The 15,671-nt window shown below is 40.5% G+C and overlaps 1 protein-coding gene across 6 annotated transcripts in view; it reads left to right on the top strand.

Moving 5' to 3' along the window:
* Positions 1–12,982, top strand: part of SYT16 (synaptotagmin 16) — a 105,691-nt gene extending 92,709 nt beyond the window's left edge. For all 6 annotated transcript variants that reach the window (XM_087922326.1, XM_087922330.1, XM_087922329.1 and 3 more), the window contains 3 exons: positions 2,685–3,128; positions 5,420–5,609; positions 11,466–12,982. In XM_087922326.1, the coding sequence (XP_087778452.1) occupies positions 2,685–3,128; positions 5,420–5,609; positions 11,466–11,779 (948 nt within the window). In that variant the 3' untranslated portion in view covers positions 11,780–12,982. The remainder of the gene's footprint in view (positions 1–2,684; positions 3,129–5,419; positions 5,610–11,465) is intronic.
* Positions 12,983–15,671: the final 2,689 nt, after the last annotated feature.

Here is a 15,671-nt window from a genome sequence, read left to right as displayed (position 1 = left end):
GACCCATCTTCTTTTAGGTCTTTTTTGTAGACACTTTTCATCAAGTGGATTTTGGAATTATTACACAAATTTATATTTGCATATAATATGTTGAAGTGTAAATATTTCTAGAATTCTGACTCCAATGCTGACATATGATGATCATAATCTAAATGAACTCTATATATACCTTGTTGCATTAGTAAAGTTTCTCATTGTAAATTACCCAGGTATCTTTTTAAAGGTTCCAACTCTTTCCATATCCAGATAAACAGCTCAGTTATTCACCTATAGCAGGGGTCTGCAAACTTGACAGCTTTAAGACTTGTGGACTCCCAACTCCCAGAATTCCTCCTCCAGTTATGTTAGCTCATGAATTTTGGGAGTTGAAGTCCACAAGTCTTAAAGCTGTCAAGTTTGAAGACCCTTGACGTATAGTCAATTATGATCTTACAAGTAGACATGACTAATTGTGTGTTTGTTTGTGGCCCCATTGTTTAGCCAGCAAAATGCAGGATTTGTCTGCATATCCACAGGATACCTACTGCAGTGGGAACCAAGATCCATGAAGTACTTCGAACAAATGCCTGGGCACCACTCAAGTAGAATGATTGCAATTAGCTAAGAAAGCAACAGTGGATCAATTGTCTGGACTCTTATTAGGGTGTTCAAGCCAGGATTCAACTCATCTTTTAGCCAAGTCAGTCTTGTGTACTATAGAACAGGGGTCTCCAACCTTGGCAAAGCTGGCTGAGGAATTCTGGGAGTTGAAGTCCTCCAGGCTTAAAGCGGCCAAGGTTGGAGACCCCTGCTATAGAACATAGAATCACAGGGCTGAAAGGGAGCTCAGGGGTCCTAACGCCCTGCTCATTATACTATCCTGGTCAAATGGTTATCCAGTCTATTTTTAAAAATCTCCAGTGATGGAGCCACCACAACTCCGGGAGGCGAGCTGTTGCATGTGACACATCTTGCTGAATGCAGCCAGCCCGCTTTGCAGGGTAGCGATCAAGGATGTAAGAAACTTTATGTTTCATATTACAGAATCGACAGAATACTGAGCACCAGGCAGAATACAAGGCATGGTGGATTACCTGTCTCTGGTGAGGTGATTAACAAGTAGTTGTCATGGTCATCATGAACATCATTGTTATTATTTCTTTCTGGCACTTCCATGCCATTTTCCAAATAAAAATATATAATCAAGGCAATCGAAAGAAGAAATAGTGACCAGCAGCAAAAGAGTAATATATAAAATATTCTGCATCAGTGCGCTAGAAGGGTTCTGAAATACAGCTGTAGGAGTAAATCCTTAAATTCCTTCTGCAGACCTACTCTGCTCCCTGAATATCCTGTTCTTTCACAGCATATTCATGTTTAAATAGAAAGGAAAGGTCTCTATGGCAACCCATTTTAATCTGAGATTAAAAAGCACCTTTGAACAGAAAACACACACCCAGGAAACTAAGCACCTGACTCTCCCTCTTTCCTCTTCACAGGCTTTTCTTTTATCAAAAGTAAATTTTGTTTTAAAAATAGAAGAAGAAAAGGGATTAGGTGAAAAGTGTAGATGGATCTGTCTGGAGAAACACATTGAAAAATAGGAAAGAAAACATTTTGTGCAGTTTGATGTCATCTGTGGGCATGAAAAGGCTTAGATTTAGTGCCGAGGGAAGACTAAAAACATATGTTTATGCCTTCACAAGGGATGAAGACATAAGTGGAATATTCTGCTTTTTACGATAGGGGATATAGCTCTTTGCAGAACAGGAACCCAGTAATGCATTTCTTTTTGTACAGATAAATGGCATTCAAGAATTTGTCCCAAAATCTTTTTGTCAAGCGTAATTTTTACTTATCTTTCATACTTATCTTTTCAATATGGAGGGTTTTCTTCTTAGATCTGAATTTCTCTTCTGTACTCAGTCCTTTGATCTTAATATGTAACTCCTCTGTATGGATCTCCCCTCTCCATTCTGTTTGGCCTCCTGTCTTTCGTAAATAATCTGTCAGTGTTCCAACAAAGATCCCTAACGGAATCAAAACTCCAAGGCAAAGCATTGATTTATTAGGCATATCATACTGGCACATCTGGGGAAAACCTGAAGGATCCGAGGTTTTCCCCACCCAAACCAAAACCCCAAAGTTCTTTCCTCCAGGTTATATCCTCCATCCTGGCTGGCTTTGGTCCACACCTCTCCAACACCTGGTAGGACATCCTTGTCTCCCATGGGAAAGAATGTTGTTTTGGCTACACATTCCCAGCTACCTCTATCTCCTCCTGCCCCATGTTCCCACAGCTCCAGCCAGCCTTGCTGTGGCAGCTCTGAAGATGCTTCCAAAATGGCTTCAGCCCAACATGGCTTCAGGACTGACATAATCATCCAGCCATATTTCCCTGAAGCTCCTGACTCTGACTCATTTTTCCCTGATTTCCAAGCCATGCTATGTCCCCCTGTCCATTATCTGTTATTTCTTTTGAATTCCTAGACCGTGTCTCTTTTTCTCTACTTTCTCCTCTATCAAAAAAGGCAGAAGTGTCCTCTTGACTTCTGTCTTCTTCCAACTCAACATGCTTTTTCCCCATTTCTTGTTGACAATTAGACAATACCCAGAATCACTGATCTGCAATTACTTAATTACTATCTATTAGTAAATAATGGGGCTTATCAATTCCAATTTTGTATTTTTTTTTCCCATTAAAGGAACATGAAGAAGCAAATGTCCTTCCAGCTCATACTAGTGCCTATGAGCCAATTTCAAGATGTGGTGACTTAGATATCATCTTTGATTACAAACCATCGAGCCAGAAATTGGTGGTGACTATTATCGAAGCTAAAGATATACCAGACAAGGACCGCAGTGGAGCAAGTACCTGGCAGGTACACACAGTCCTGATGCCCAGCAAGAAACAGCAAGGGAAGACAAGTGTCCAGAAAGGGCCCAACCCAATGTTCAAGGACAAAGTGACCTTCACTAAGTTGGCACCTGAAATGCTGAGCAGCTACGCTCTCCGGTTCCGCCTCTATTCTGTGCGCAAAATGATGAAGGAGAGAATGATGGGGGAGCAGTTGTTTTATCTTAGCCACCTCAACCAAGAGGGGGAAATGAAGACAACGCTGGTTCTGGAACCAAGGAGCAACTTATGTGTAAGTAGAATTAAATTGGGGACAAATTATTAAAGTTCTTATTGCATTTCCTTTCACTGGGATAAAAGAGGAGAGTTTACAGCCATGATGAATTGCATATTGTCTATAAACTGATCTATAAAATAATTCTCAAGAATTTGAATAAGAAATGCTATAAATAGTGAGGGTATGAAATCTAGTGCCCCCCACCCCCCGAATGTTTTAGACTTCCCTTCAAACATTTGAAATCCAAAAATCTAGTGGTATCAAAACCTGCAATAGTAAAATTGCATGCATAAACTGACCATACATACAGGTGAAACTAAAAAAATAAGAATATCGTGCAAAAGTTCATTTATTTCAGTAATGCAGCTTAAAAGATGAAACTAATATATGAGATAGACTCATTACATGCAAAGCAAGATAGTTCAAGCCATGATTTGGCATAATTGAGATGATTATGGCTTACAGCTCATGAAAACCCCAAATCCACAATCTCAGAAAATTAGAATATCGTGAAAAGGTTCAATATTCTAGGTTCAAAGTGTCCCACTCAGCTAATTAAGCCATAACACCTGCAAAGGGTTCCCGGGCCTTTAAATTGTCTCTCAGTTTGGTTCAGTAGGAATCACAATCATGGGAAAGACTGCTGACCTGACAGTTGTGCAGAAAGCCATCATTGACACCCTCCATAAGGAGGGAAAGCCTCAAAAGGTAATTGCAAAAGAAGTTGGATGTTCCCAAAGTGCTGTATCAAAGCACATTAATAGAAAGTTATGTGGAAGGGAAAAGTATGGAAGAAAAGGGTGCACAAGCAGCAGGGATGACTGCAGCCTGGAGAGGGTTGTCAGGAAAAGGCTATTCAAAAGTGTTGGGGACTTTCACAAGGAGTGGACTGAGGCTGGAGTCAGTGCATCAAGAGCCACCACACACAGACGGATTCTGGACATGGGCTTCAAATGTTGTATTCCTCTTGTCAAGCCGCTCCTGAACAACAAATATCAGAAGTGTCTTACCTGGGCTAAAGAAAAACAGACCAGTCCTCTTTCCTGATGAGAGCAACTTTTGCATCTCATTTGGCAACCAAGGACCCAGAGTCTGGAAGAAGAATGGAGAGGCACACACTGAAAGATGCTTGAAGTCCAGTGTGAAGTTTCCACAGTCTGTGTTGATTTGGGGAGCCATGTTATCTGCTGGTGTTGGTCCACTGTGTTTCATTAAGTCCAGGGTCAACGCAGCCATCTACCAGAAGATTTTGGAGCACTTCATGCTTCCTTCCACAGACGAGCTTTATGGGGATGCTGACTTCATTTTCCAGTAGAACTTGGCACCTGCCCACACTGCCAAAAGCACCAAAACCTGGTTCAATGACCATGGGATTACTGTGCTTGATTGGCCAGCAAACTCACCTGATCTGAACCCCACGGAGAATCTATGGGGCATTGCCAAGAGAAAGATGAGAGACATGAGACCGAACAATGCAGAAGAGCTGAAGGCCGCTATTGAAGCATCCTGGTCTTCCATAACACTTCAGCAGTGCCACAGGCTGATAGCTTCCATGCCACGTCGCATTGAGGCAGTAATTGCTGCAAAAGGGGCCCAAACCAAGTACTTAGTACATATACATGCTTATACTTTTCAGAGGTCCAATATTGTTTTATAGAGGTACAATCCTTGTTTTATTGGTTGCATGTAATATTCTAATTTTCTGAGATTGTGGATTTGGGGTTTTCATGAGCTAAGCCATAATCATCTCAATTATGATAAATCATGGCTTGAACTATCTTGCTTTGCATATAATGAGTCTATCTCATATATTAGTTTCACCTTTTAAGTTGCATTACTGAAATAAGTGAACTTTTGCACAATATTCTAATTTTTTGAATTTCACCTATACAGGCTGGTATGAAGCCATGGGTGCATGCAAAGCCTTCATAGAAAAAAAATGGCTATTGAGGAGAAGCTTGAACAAAGCAGGAATGAAATTGTGGTTCAGATATTTAGAGGCAATTATACATGAAGGCAGAAAGAAAGAAAAAAGCAGTATTTTCTAAGTGGAAATATCAAGATTACACCATAGATATATTTGAATATAAAGGCAAAGAGGGAAAGTGGGGCAAGGAGAAGAAATATGGAATAGTGACAAAGAACTTGTACTGGAGCTGCAATGCAATAACCCGGGTAGTTTTCTATATTTTTAATTTTATCTGCCTGTTTTAGTGCAGAACTTTGTATAATACTTAAGAATTTTAATTTCTGATTAATACTTTTTGTTGTTGTTGGCTTTTAAAAACATCTTGCTTCATCCACAGAGTGGAGGCTCCCAACTGAGTCTCTCGGTCATCTCTCACAGTGACAGTGCTTCTTCGACCCAGTCTCTCTCCCACGGAGGAATTCCAGAACTGCTGGTCGGACTATCCTACAATGCTACAACAGGCAGACTGTCGGTTGAGATGATCAAAGGCAGCCACTTCCGGAACCTTGCTATGAACAGACCACCAGGTATATAAATATATGACCACTTGGTCTCATGGATGTAGAACTTGGACTATCATTGCTTTGCTTCTTTGATATGAAAAAAAGCACCCGCCTACAAAAACGGGGAGCGATTTTGAAAAAAGGGCCTAATCTTGGGCGTGTGCATGTCCCATTTGTGAATATAAACAGGTTGTGTGTGTGTGTGTGTGTGTCTGAAAAATCTGAAATGTTTAATTAGAAACAGTGGGGAGGGAGGGACACAACCTCTATTGTAAGCACAAGTGTTTTGCTTTTCCAGGACCTAGACATATACTGTATATTCTTCCAAACTACAAAAAACATCTTCTGCCATTTGGGCTTCTCTTTTGGCATTTCAGTACAGAATTTTTGAGTAATGTGATTTCACTCTGTAGTTTCCAGTTCAGTCATTCAGAGCTGCCTGTGCTTCAGTAGAGTCAGGTTGGGTGTTTAAGGGTACTTTTGGCATTTCTGAGTAATGAGTTGCTTTAGCAGCTATAGAGCTAGACCATAATTGATTATTACATTAGACCAGGTAGGAATTTTCCAGCTCCTCAACTTACCTGACTTCTTGGGCTAAAGCAGGGGTGTCCAACCTTGGCAACTTTAAGACTTGTGGACTTCAACTCCCAGAATTCTGGGAGGAATTCTGGGAGTTGAAGTCCACAAGTCTTAAAGTTGCCAAGGTTGGACACCCCTGGGCTAAAGGCTCCAGGACAGTTTTTTTTCCAACTTCCACTGGCTGAGAACTCTGAGAGTTGAGGTCCACACCTTTGAATTTGCTGAAGTTGAGAAACACTGGCCCAGGACATCAGAAATCAGGCTATGGACTAGGATGGCCTTTGGACTAAAAGCTGCTTTGGAGATGGTCAGCTAAAGGATGCAGAAGTTGGCATGGTTTATTTATTGGCTCACTGGGTTTTCAAGTATTTTGAAAGAATGCTTGATTTCTTGGAAATCTTTATTCAGCTTGCCGGGGCACCTTTAAGCACACTCTGTTGCATTGGATCCAGAGACATATTATTTTTCTTCTCTCTCCCAGCTGTCTCTTCTGAATTTTTTTTTTAAAAAAATTGATTAGACCAAGAGAAAGTGAAGACCAAGAATGCATCTCTATCAGGATTTTAAACATTTTTCTTCCCATTTTGCTTGGATTACTTGATTTTTCCCCCGTCTTCTACTTTTCCTAAGGAATACACTCAAATGTAGGAACAAGTTTCTTTTCCTTAGTATAATTTCAGTTTCCCCCCCACTACTTAGTGTTGTTTCAGCTTGCATTTTTAATTATTTTGTTTCTCCTCAAAAGAATGTGTACAATAGTGCACAGTATAGGATTGGAATGGGATTATTTCCTGCATTGCTAATTAATGCTTTATGGAAAGGTGCTGTGAAAACTCTTCCTTTAAAGAACGTAGACTTAACTGTGAAAAAATAAACAGACAACAAAAAGGTGTGTACCTAACAGTGCACAAGACACTGATTAAGGCAAAAAAAAAAATCTGCCAAGAGAGTGGGACAAAACCAACCCCTAGGCTTCACAGCGCTTCAAAAAGAAAGAAAAAAACAGATTTCATAGGATAATTAGAGCCTTGCTTGCCTGTGCTGATATCCCCAACTTATTATCCCTACCTCACAAATGTAATAACAGTAATAATACAAAAGAGCAGATTTGTGCGGTGAAAAACACAAATCTGACATGCTGGCTTGGACTCAGGGTGGCATTTCCTCTGAAAGAAACTGGATATAATTTAGCTGTAACCTTTGACTTCAAAAGGTATTATCAAACCTGTTCCACCTGGCAAAATCATCACAAGGTTGGAAGCGTAGGAGATTCAAATGAGTCAAATTTCCATTGCAGCAAGTACTGTAGCTTGTCACAGTAAAGCCATCATCTTCCAGGATGTGAACAATGGAAGGTTAAGCTAGTTTGAGTCATAGGAGATTGGCTTGCTGCCTTCCAAATTGAGTTCATATTTTTTTTTTCTTATAATGGCAATAGTTCACATTTTTAGAAGTCAGAATAAAGCCTGGCTCCCAACTAGATTTTTGGATTAGGGGATAGCCTCTTCTTGAATGTGTTGTAGCACTGCCATGGAATAGAGCCTATCTCAGCCCAGCTTTGTGTTTAATTACTTGTCTGGTTGCCATAGGCTAGAAGGAATTCAGAATTGGCAAATGTACTTAGCTGGTTGAGAAGGATGTTCTCTTAGTTGGTTCAGAGAAGGAAGGCAATTTCTTCTTACAAATTTGCTAGGAGACCAGTGGCCTAAATTTCCATGGTTGTCACAGGAAAGGCAGCCCAAATAGAAATACCAGGATAAATACTGGTGCAGGACTTAACAAAGATGATCAACCTGTTATATTCCCACATGCTGTCAAGGGTGAATCCTAAGCCTCAGGGTCTGGTCTACATTTGATACATTTTCTAGGACTTATAGTGAAAGTCTGTATTTTGTTTTTAGGCAAGATTTCCTGGTGGAGCATGGAAAATAAGGACCAACACCTTGTCTTAAGTACTGAGATAGTCATATAGATTTAACAACACTTAGTGGCCCAGCCCTGCAAAGCAAATTCATTTTCCTCAGTGCATCACATAAAACTGTTTTATTTCCTATGTTTAGCTTCTGTTCTGTTTGCTTTCTGCTGGAGCATGTGATGTTCTGAGGAGCTGACTGAGTCAACAGTATGAGGGCCAAAGTTCTTGTGTTCGCTAAGCAAGCAGTGGGTGTTCCACTGAGCCCTAGCTGAAGATTTCTGCTCCATTCCCAATGAGGAAAATCAACCTCCATCATTTGGTTTCCCGTCATGTTCATCATGGCAAGTCCCATCATGGCAATCATATTTCTTTAAATTGGAATTTCCAGCCAGGGAGAATCTGATTCCCTCTCCCCAGGAATGGATAAGTTACTCCTGCACAGAATAGATTTTATAGAGTTGTCCCAAAAGCACTTTTTCCAAAAGGCAACGGACTTTCTTGTTGTTTTCTTTGAAAAAGTTTCGCTTCTCATCCAAGAAGCTTCTTTAGTTCTAAATGACTGGAGGGGAATTCTGTCAAGTTGAGCAATACGTTCTTTTTGGTTAAATTGCCCACTGGAAAGTAGAAGACCTTTTTTTTTTTTTTTTTAGGTCAGGCTCACCTTTGGCTCACTGGGATTAACCAGTGGTGGGATTCAAAAAAATTTACTACCGGTTCTGTAGGCATGGCTTGGTGGGTGTGGCAGGGGAAGGATACTGTAAAATCTCCAGTCAGAAGTGGTATTTGCCAGTTCTCTGAACTATTCAAAATTTCCACCAGAACTGGTCAGAACCTGCTGAATACCACTTCTAGGACTAACCCTCTTTTGTGTTATGGTGCTTCTGGAATGTTCTCTGTGAGAAACTCATTTGGTGCTACCATTTAGGGGCTAGTGAAACATCTTCCTTTTTTTAAATTTCTGTTGTATCACAACTTTTCTTCTGGAGCTTAAAGTGAAAACACTCCCTTTGCCAGTTTTTCCTACAATAACAGTCCTGTCAAATGAAAGTTGTGCTGAGAAAGGAGAATAAGTGACATACAATGAGCTTCCATGACTGATGGTAGACTTGACCTGTTTTCCCCCCCCCCCAGTCTTTAACCAATATACTATACTGGCCTTTACAGAGCGGAAAATTTATCTGCTGTATTTCTACCTTTGGGGTTTATTTTCAGCAATTTAATACATCCTTCAGGAGAAGCCTCCAGAAAATGGTTCACGTGTGCCAAGCATGATTAAAAATAATATTTGACGTCTTTTGTATGTGTATGTGCTTGCCTAGGGTGTTCAGTTCTGAAAATTGAAAAGTAGTGTAGAAAGTCAGCACCCACCCTAGAAGAATGAAATATTTTGAGGAATATTTTAAAAAACAGATTATTATATTTCCCAAAGGGAGAAATGGAAAAACATGTTCTTGGAGGCAGAAAGCAGCCCCCACCTTTTCTTAATAGCCGACATCAGATATCAGCACTTAAGCAATAAAGAGCTTATTGAAAGAAGACAATTATCTAGATAGCTCTATTCATAAGCAAATAGCCATCGCCAAAAATCCAACACAGGAAAAAGCCATTAAGCCACAATAGGAATTGCCCAACACCCTTTCAGAACACAAGCCCCTTCAATAAATCTTTAGCAGTTTTCCTAACCAAGCACCAAAAAAAATCAAAACACGACAATTTTTGGATGATTTATCGCTGGTGCTATGAGGAGTTGCTCAAAGAGGCTGGTGACCATGCATATCTAACAGGCTACAAGTGATTGACCTAGCTTCTGCAATTAGGACATCCTGTCTGGGAATTTATTACACAAACAATATATTGTAATCCTGAATATATATTAAATTCTCCCCCCCCCCTTAAATGGCTTCATTTCTTTCTTACGCAATATATACACAGAGCTATGTATGCATATATACCTTAAAGTACAGATAAAAACACATGCGGAAGCACATGGTCCTTGTATGGCATAGATTAGTGATGGATAATCTTTTTGTAGTCATGTGCCAAAAGTACACACATGCCTACACCCATAATTGGGTGGGATTCAATTTTCTTAACAACCGGTTCTGTGGGTGTGGCTTAGTTGGTGGGCATGGCTTGGTCATGTTATTGGCTGGGTGTGGCTAACTCAATATCACTCACATCGAGGCACGCATCTCCTCGTCTGGCCTATCATGACTGTGGGGATGCTGCAACAGTTGTAAGTGTGAAAAACAGTCATAAGTCACTTTTTTCAGTGCCATTGTAACTTTGAATGGTCACTCCACACAAGCAAAGTACCAGCAAAGGAAGGAAAAAAAACTCCAGAGAAGTTCCTGAGACAGGAAGTCTAGTTCTGCCAAGTATGTAATAAGGGTTAACAGAGAGGCAGTTTCTGTAAGCAACACCAGAATGTTTCCTTCCTGCCTTCCTTACAGGATTAGGCCAGTAATTTCTTCTAACAACCGGTTCTCCAAACTGCTTAGAATGTTAACAACCGGTTCTAGCGAATAGGTGTGAACTGGTAGAATCCCACCCTTGCCCATAATGCAATGCACACATGACCCCCCGCACTCCCCCATCCCTGTGTATGTGCATGGGACCCCCCCCGCTCCCCCCGCATATGCACACACATCTCCCGCATGCACCCACATGCGCGGCAGATACCTGAAAATCAACTGGCTGGTGGGAGGCGTGTGCGCATGCGCAGTAGAACTGAGCTGGGGAGATGACTTGCATGCCCACAGTGATGGCTCTGTGTGCCACTTCTGGCATGCATGCCATAGGTTCGCCATCACGGGCATAGCTGCACACAATAAGTAATGAGAGAAGACGAAACTCTTTGAAGAGAAGCAGGATGCCCTTGATTTTCAAGTGTGACTATCTGTTCATACCTGAAATGAAATTTCATGCCTTATCTTCAGCAGAGTACAATACTAAAAAAAAAAAAAAGACCCACACCTATAAAGAAAAAGAGCCTTATGGTGTCATGAAAAGCCTACAGGCTGCATTTTGCAGAGGACATCCTAGGATAAGCTTGTATATTCCTAAACATTAACATTTGATTTATTTGCTTTTTGTATGATGCCATGATTTCAGTCAGCTAAAGCAATATGCTTTAGGCAAATGGGTGGCTTCTCTGAGTGATATATTAGAAAGAGGAACAAGCAGGCATTTTTTTTTCTTTAAATAAACAGCAGGGTGACTTTGGGCCAGTCACACACTATCCACCCAACCCACCTCAGGGTTGTTGCTGTGGGGAAAATAGGAGGAGGAAAGTGGGTGTTTGTCACCTTGAGTTATTTGTGAAAAGAATCAAGACGGGATAGAAATAAATAAATGAACTTTAACCACTTTAATGTTGCCTGCAGATAGTTATGGAAAACTCTGCCTTCTGAACTCTGTCGGTCAAGAAATGTCTCGTTGCAAGACATCTGTTCGACGAGGACAGCCAAACCCTATCTACAAAGAGACGTTTATCTTCCAAGTTGCCTTGTTCCAGCTCTCAGATGTCACCCTGATGATCTCCATTTACAATCGCCGCAGTATAAAGCGCAAAGAGATGATTGGCTGGATTTCTATGGGTCAGAACAGTAGTGGAGAAGAAGAGTTAAGTCATTGGCAGGAGATGAAGGAATCTAAAACACAGCAAGTGTGTAGGTGGCACATGCTCCTGGAGTCTTAATGGAAACCTTTCCAACAGGTGCAGGGCATCTGTCTTCCCAGCATTTGACATATAAAGGACTATATCATCGGTTTATGTTATAACTGGACTTCTGATGCTCTTTACTAATGGAATTATTCTGTTTGGTTATTGCCCTTTTATTTTTAGTTATAGGAAATTGCTTGAAGTCACAGGTAGGAAAATTGGGTTAAAACTTTATGCTCTCCGTTCAACCGTCAAGAATTGAGATTGAGTGTTCAATATCATCCCGGTATCTTCAGCGGTAATGAGATTTGCTCTTGGTCATGTCGCTGTAGAGAGCCAAATTTGGTTGGGTGAACTATGTGCCTTTGTTGTGAGGAAAGGCTGCAAAAAATGATCATGAAGTAGTGAGTGATCATGAAAATGGTATACAGTGGTACCTCGGTATTCATCGTTAATTGGTTCTGGGTAGCACAATGAATATGAAAAATGATGACTACCAAACAGATGTTTCCCATAAAGAATAACGTAAATAAATGTAATGCATTCCCAAACCAAAGACACTGCACATTTTAAGGCAATATGTAAAAAACAGAGTTGTATATCATTACTTTACATAAGAAATAAATCTAAAAATAATCAGATGAAATAAAATAAAAACTTTCACTTTACCTGTACTGATGACAGGGGGTGGGGGGAAAGCTCAAAAATACACAAAATGACCACAGAACTTAAGATAACACTGCAAAGGGATGTGCACAGGACAAGAGCTACCGCATAATTAATGCATCACCCTTTGCTTCGCCTGGAAAGAGTAGCAAGTGGTGAGGCAACTGACACCAACAAGTTCTAGCTTGTGCATTGAGTACCAAACAAATGATGAGTACCAGGACAAAATATTCTCATTAAAATGCGTTGAGTACCAAATTCGATCAATTTCAAAGCAGTTGAATACCAAGGTTCCACTGTATTTGGACGGTTTTGTGGTATGGTTTCTGGCCTAACCCATATTTTTAGCCCAGAATCATTCACTTAAGAGTATTTACTCAGCCCTAAATTATCTGATTGCAATAAATGAGATGAATTTTGATCCCTGACAAATAGTTACTTAAAATTTGCTCTTTATAAATAGAGACTTCCCAAAGGCTTTGTTTGAACCATGTGCACATAGATCCAGATTACATCAGATATGTGTATATTATTATTAAGGCAACTTAATCATAAAATGACATTGAACTTGGAGTGTTCAGTGTCCTGCATTTACTTTATTTGTTTTTTTCCCACCCAGAAAGATAGCTATATTTCAACCTGGCTACTGTGATTTCTATCCAGTGGTGGGATTCAATTTTTTTTTTTTACTACCGATTCTGTGAGTGTGGCTTGGTGGGCGTGGCAGGGGAAGGATACCGTAAAATCTCCATTCCCTCCCCACTCCTAGGGAAAGGTGACTGCAAAATTCCCATTCCCTCCCCACTCCACTAACCTGCTTTCCAGCTCCGTTCTCCCATGCAGGGCAACAAAAAAGACCCAGCCGATCAACTGGGACTTGGGAGGCAGAGAATAGATGGGAGCAGGGCCAGTCAGAGGTAGTATTTGCCAGTTCTCCGGACTACTCACAATTTCTGCTTCCAGTTCTCCAGAACTGGTCAGAACCTGCTGAATACCACCTCTGCTTCTACCGTTCCATGACCGCAAGGAAATAACATGTGGATATGGGCTCCATCTATTCCTTTTGATATATAATGTTCTTTTCTCTTAGGAGCAGCCAAACACTTGCGCTTTATATTAGGTTCTCCATAGGCAGGCATGTATTATTACTGTTATTACCGTGGAAGCCATGGATCCCCTTAGCAGTTCTAGCTCTATGAGTGCTAAAAAAGAAATCAAGAGACTGCATGCCTGCATTATTGATAGCGGCTTTCTTGAATCTGGTGCCATCCGAATGGGGAGATGTGTGTGATTGGGAAAAGGTGATTTTAGGAAAGTTCTACAGCTTCAGGGATTCTTTGGAAAGACGATAGACAGTGATAAAAAAAATAAAACCACCTTCCCTTGTTAGGAGACCCTGGAATGTGCTCAGATACCTTTTGAACAGTGTTTTCTCCTGATAATTGACTTCTCTGAAAGACTACATGGGAGCCTCTGCAGCATGCAAAAAACGAAAACAAACAAACCCACAAGTTTTGAGAAACACACTATTTTAAATAACTTGTAAATAAACTTCAAAACTACCTTAGAAATGGGCCAGAGAGTATATTTATAATATGATGCTGGTGATGGGGACTTCCTTATTTAAAACCTGGCCACCATGGGGGACAAAACTTGTTACGGAACAATAATTCACCATAATACTGCCTGTCCTCCTAGGCATCTCATCCTGCTGGAGACCATTTAGGATCCTGCTTATTTTATCTTTGTCTTTTGGGGGATCCGCTTGGTACATCTGCAGGGGTTTTGCAGCTGTTTATTGTTTCTATATTATAAAGAAGCTTAAAGGGCCTGTTTGAATCTCAAAGGCATTCTAAAAAATAAAAATTATGGTTGGAGGCTGGTACTTGGTTTTATAGCATACCTTTCAGAGGTGGTATTCAGTAGGTTCTGACCAGTTCTGGAGAACTGGTAGCGGAAAGTTTGAGTAGTTTGGAGAACCAGCAAACGCCACCTCTGGCTGGCCCCACCCCCTTCTGTTCTCTGCCTTCCGAGTCCCAGCTGATCGGCTGGGTCTTCTTTTGTTGCCCTGCACAGGAGAAGAGAGCTGGAAAGCAGGTTAGTGGGGTGGGGAGGGAATGGGGATTTTATAGTATCCTTCCCCTGCCACGCCCACCAAGCCACGCCCACTGGTAGTAAAAAAAAATTGAATCCCACCACTGATATCTTTGTTATATTTTCCTGATACTTTTATTTCAATATATTTTATATTGTTTCTATGTTTTAAATTAAATAGTTGTTCTTAAATGTGAATGTAAAAAGTCCAATGGGACAGGGAGCCTGGGAGATACCAAGGAAAGTGAAGTATCTGTGAGTACTTCACCTTTAGGTACTGCGTTGAGAATAACCAACATAGGCTGTTGGCTGGATATAAAACCTTTCTGTCCAAGCTCCAAGTTCTTTTCCAAAGATCTGGAGACTGAATTCAGGATCTTCCACATGGAAAGAATATACAGTATACTGCAACTCAGTGATGGCCTTCTAGAAGAATGTCTCTTTTAAGCTTTTGCGCAAACAATTTACAAAGAGATACATCATTAGCTGGTTTCTCTAACAAGAACAAAAATTGAAACAGGTTGATTGAAACACTGCATATCAGTGTATGAGAACAGAGAAATCCCTTTCAAAAGGCCATTATACTTTGAATTATACTTTTGTTATCTAAAATTTAGAATGCTTCTTTACTTCAGAATTATTCTTTTCCTTTTATGGAAACGTGCAGGGTTTTATTGGCTGAAGCTCAAAAGAATCAATTACTTCTGAAATAAGAGAAATCAAGTTTCCTTGGTAATGCAGATGAGATCAAGAGTCTAGTACTATATGCTACTCATCTATTTTTCCTTTTAAAAATCTGTTTCTTCAATGGAGAGAAAAAAAAAGCTTGCTACCATTTCCAGAGCAGGAGTCAAAGAGGACGTCTCACCAATATGTCTCCCTTTTCAAGCCGCATGCCAAAAATTCATAGGTTGCATTTTTTTCCTCTTCTGGAAATTACCAAGGGCCCATAAGCTTTGAGTAATCTGTGATGCATTCTGTTAACTAGGAAATAATAATGTTTCCCAAAGCAGCAAAGAATTCATCTTTTAACAACAGCAGATACAGCATGTCAAGGCAGCTTTTCTTTCCCTGCATTGTTCAAAAGGTTGCATGAGAAGATTCCTGTTTGGCATCCATCTCATGGAAATAGCTTGTGCCACCTGTCTCTGAGGACCTCCTGTTTTAA

The sequence above is a fragment of the Pseudonaja textilis genome, chromosome 1, assembly GCF_049901715.1.
Source record: "Pseudonaja textilis isolate UNSWEBS1 chromosome 1, rPseTex1.2, whole genome shotgun sequence".
In the NCBI taxonomy this organism is placed as follows: Eukaryota; Metazoa; Chordata; class Lepidosauria; order Squamata; family Elapidae; genus Pseudonaja; species Pseudonaja textilis.
Note: the sequence above shows the minus strand (reverse complement) of the source record. Positions and strands in the feature narration are given on the sequence as shown.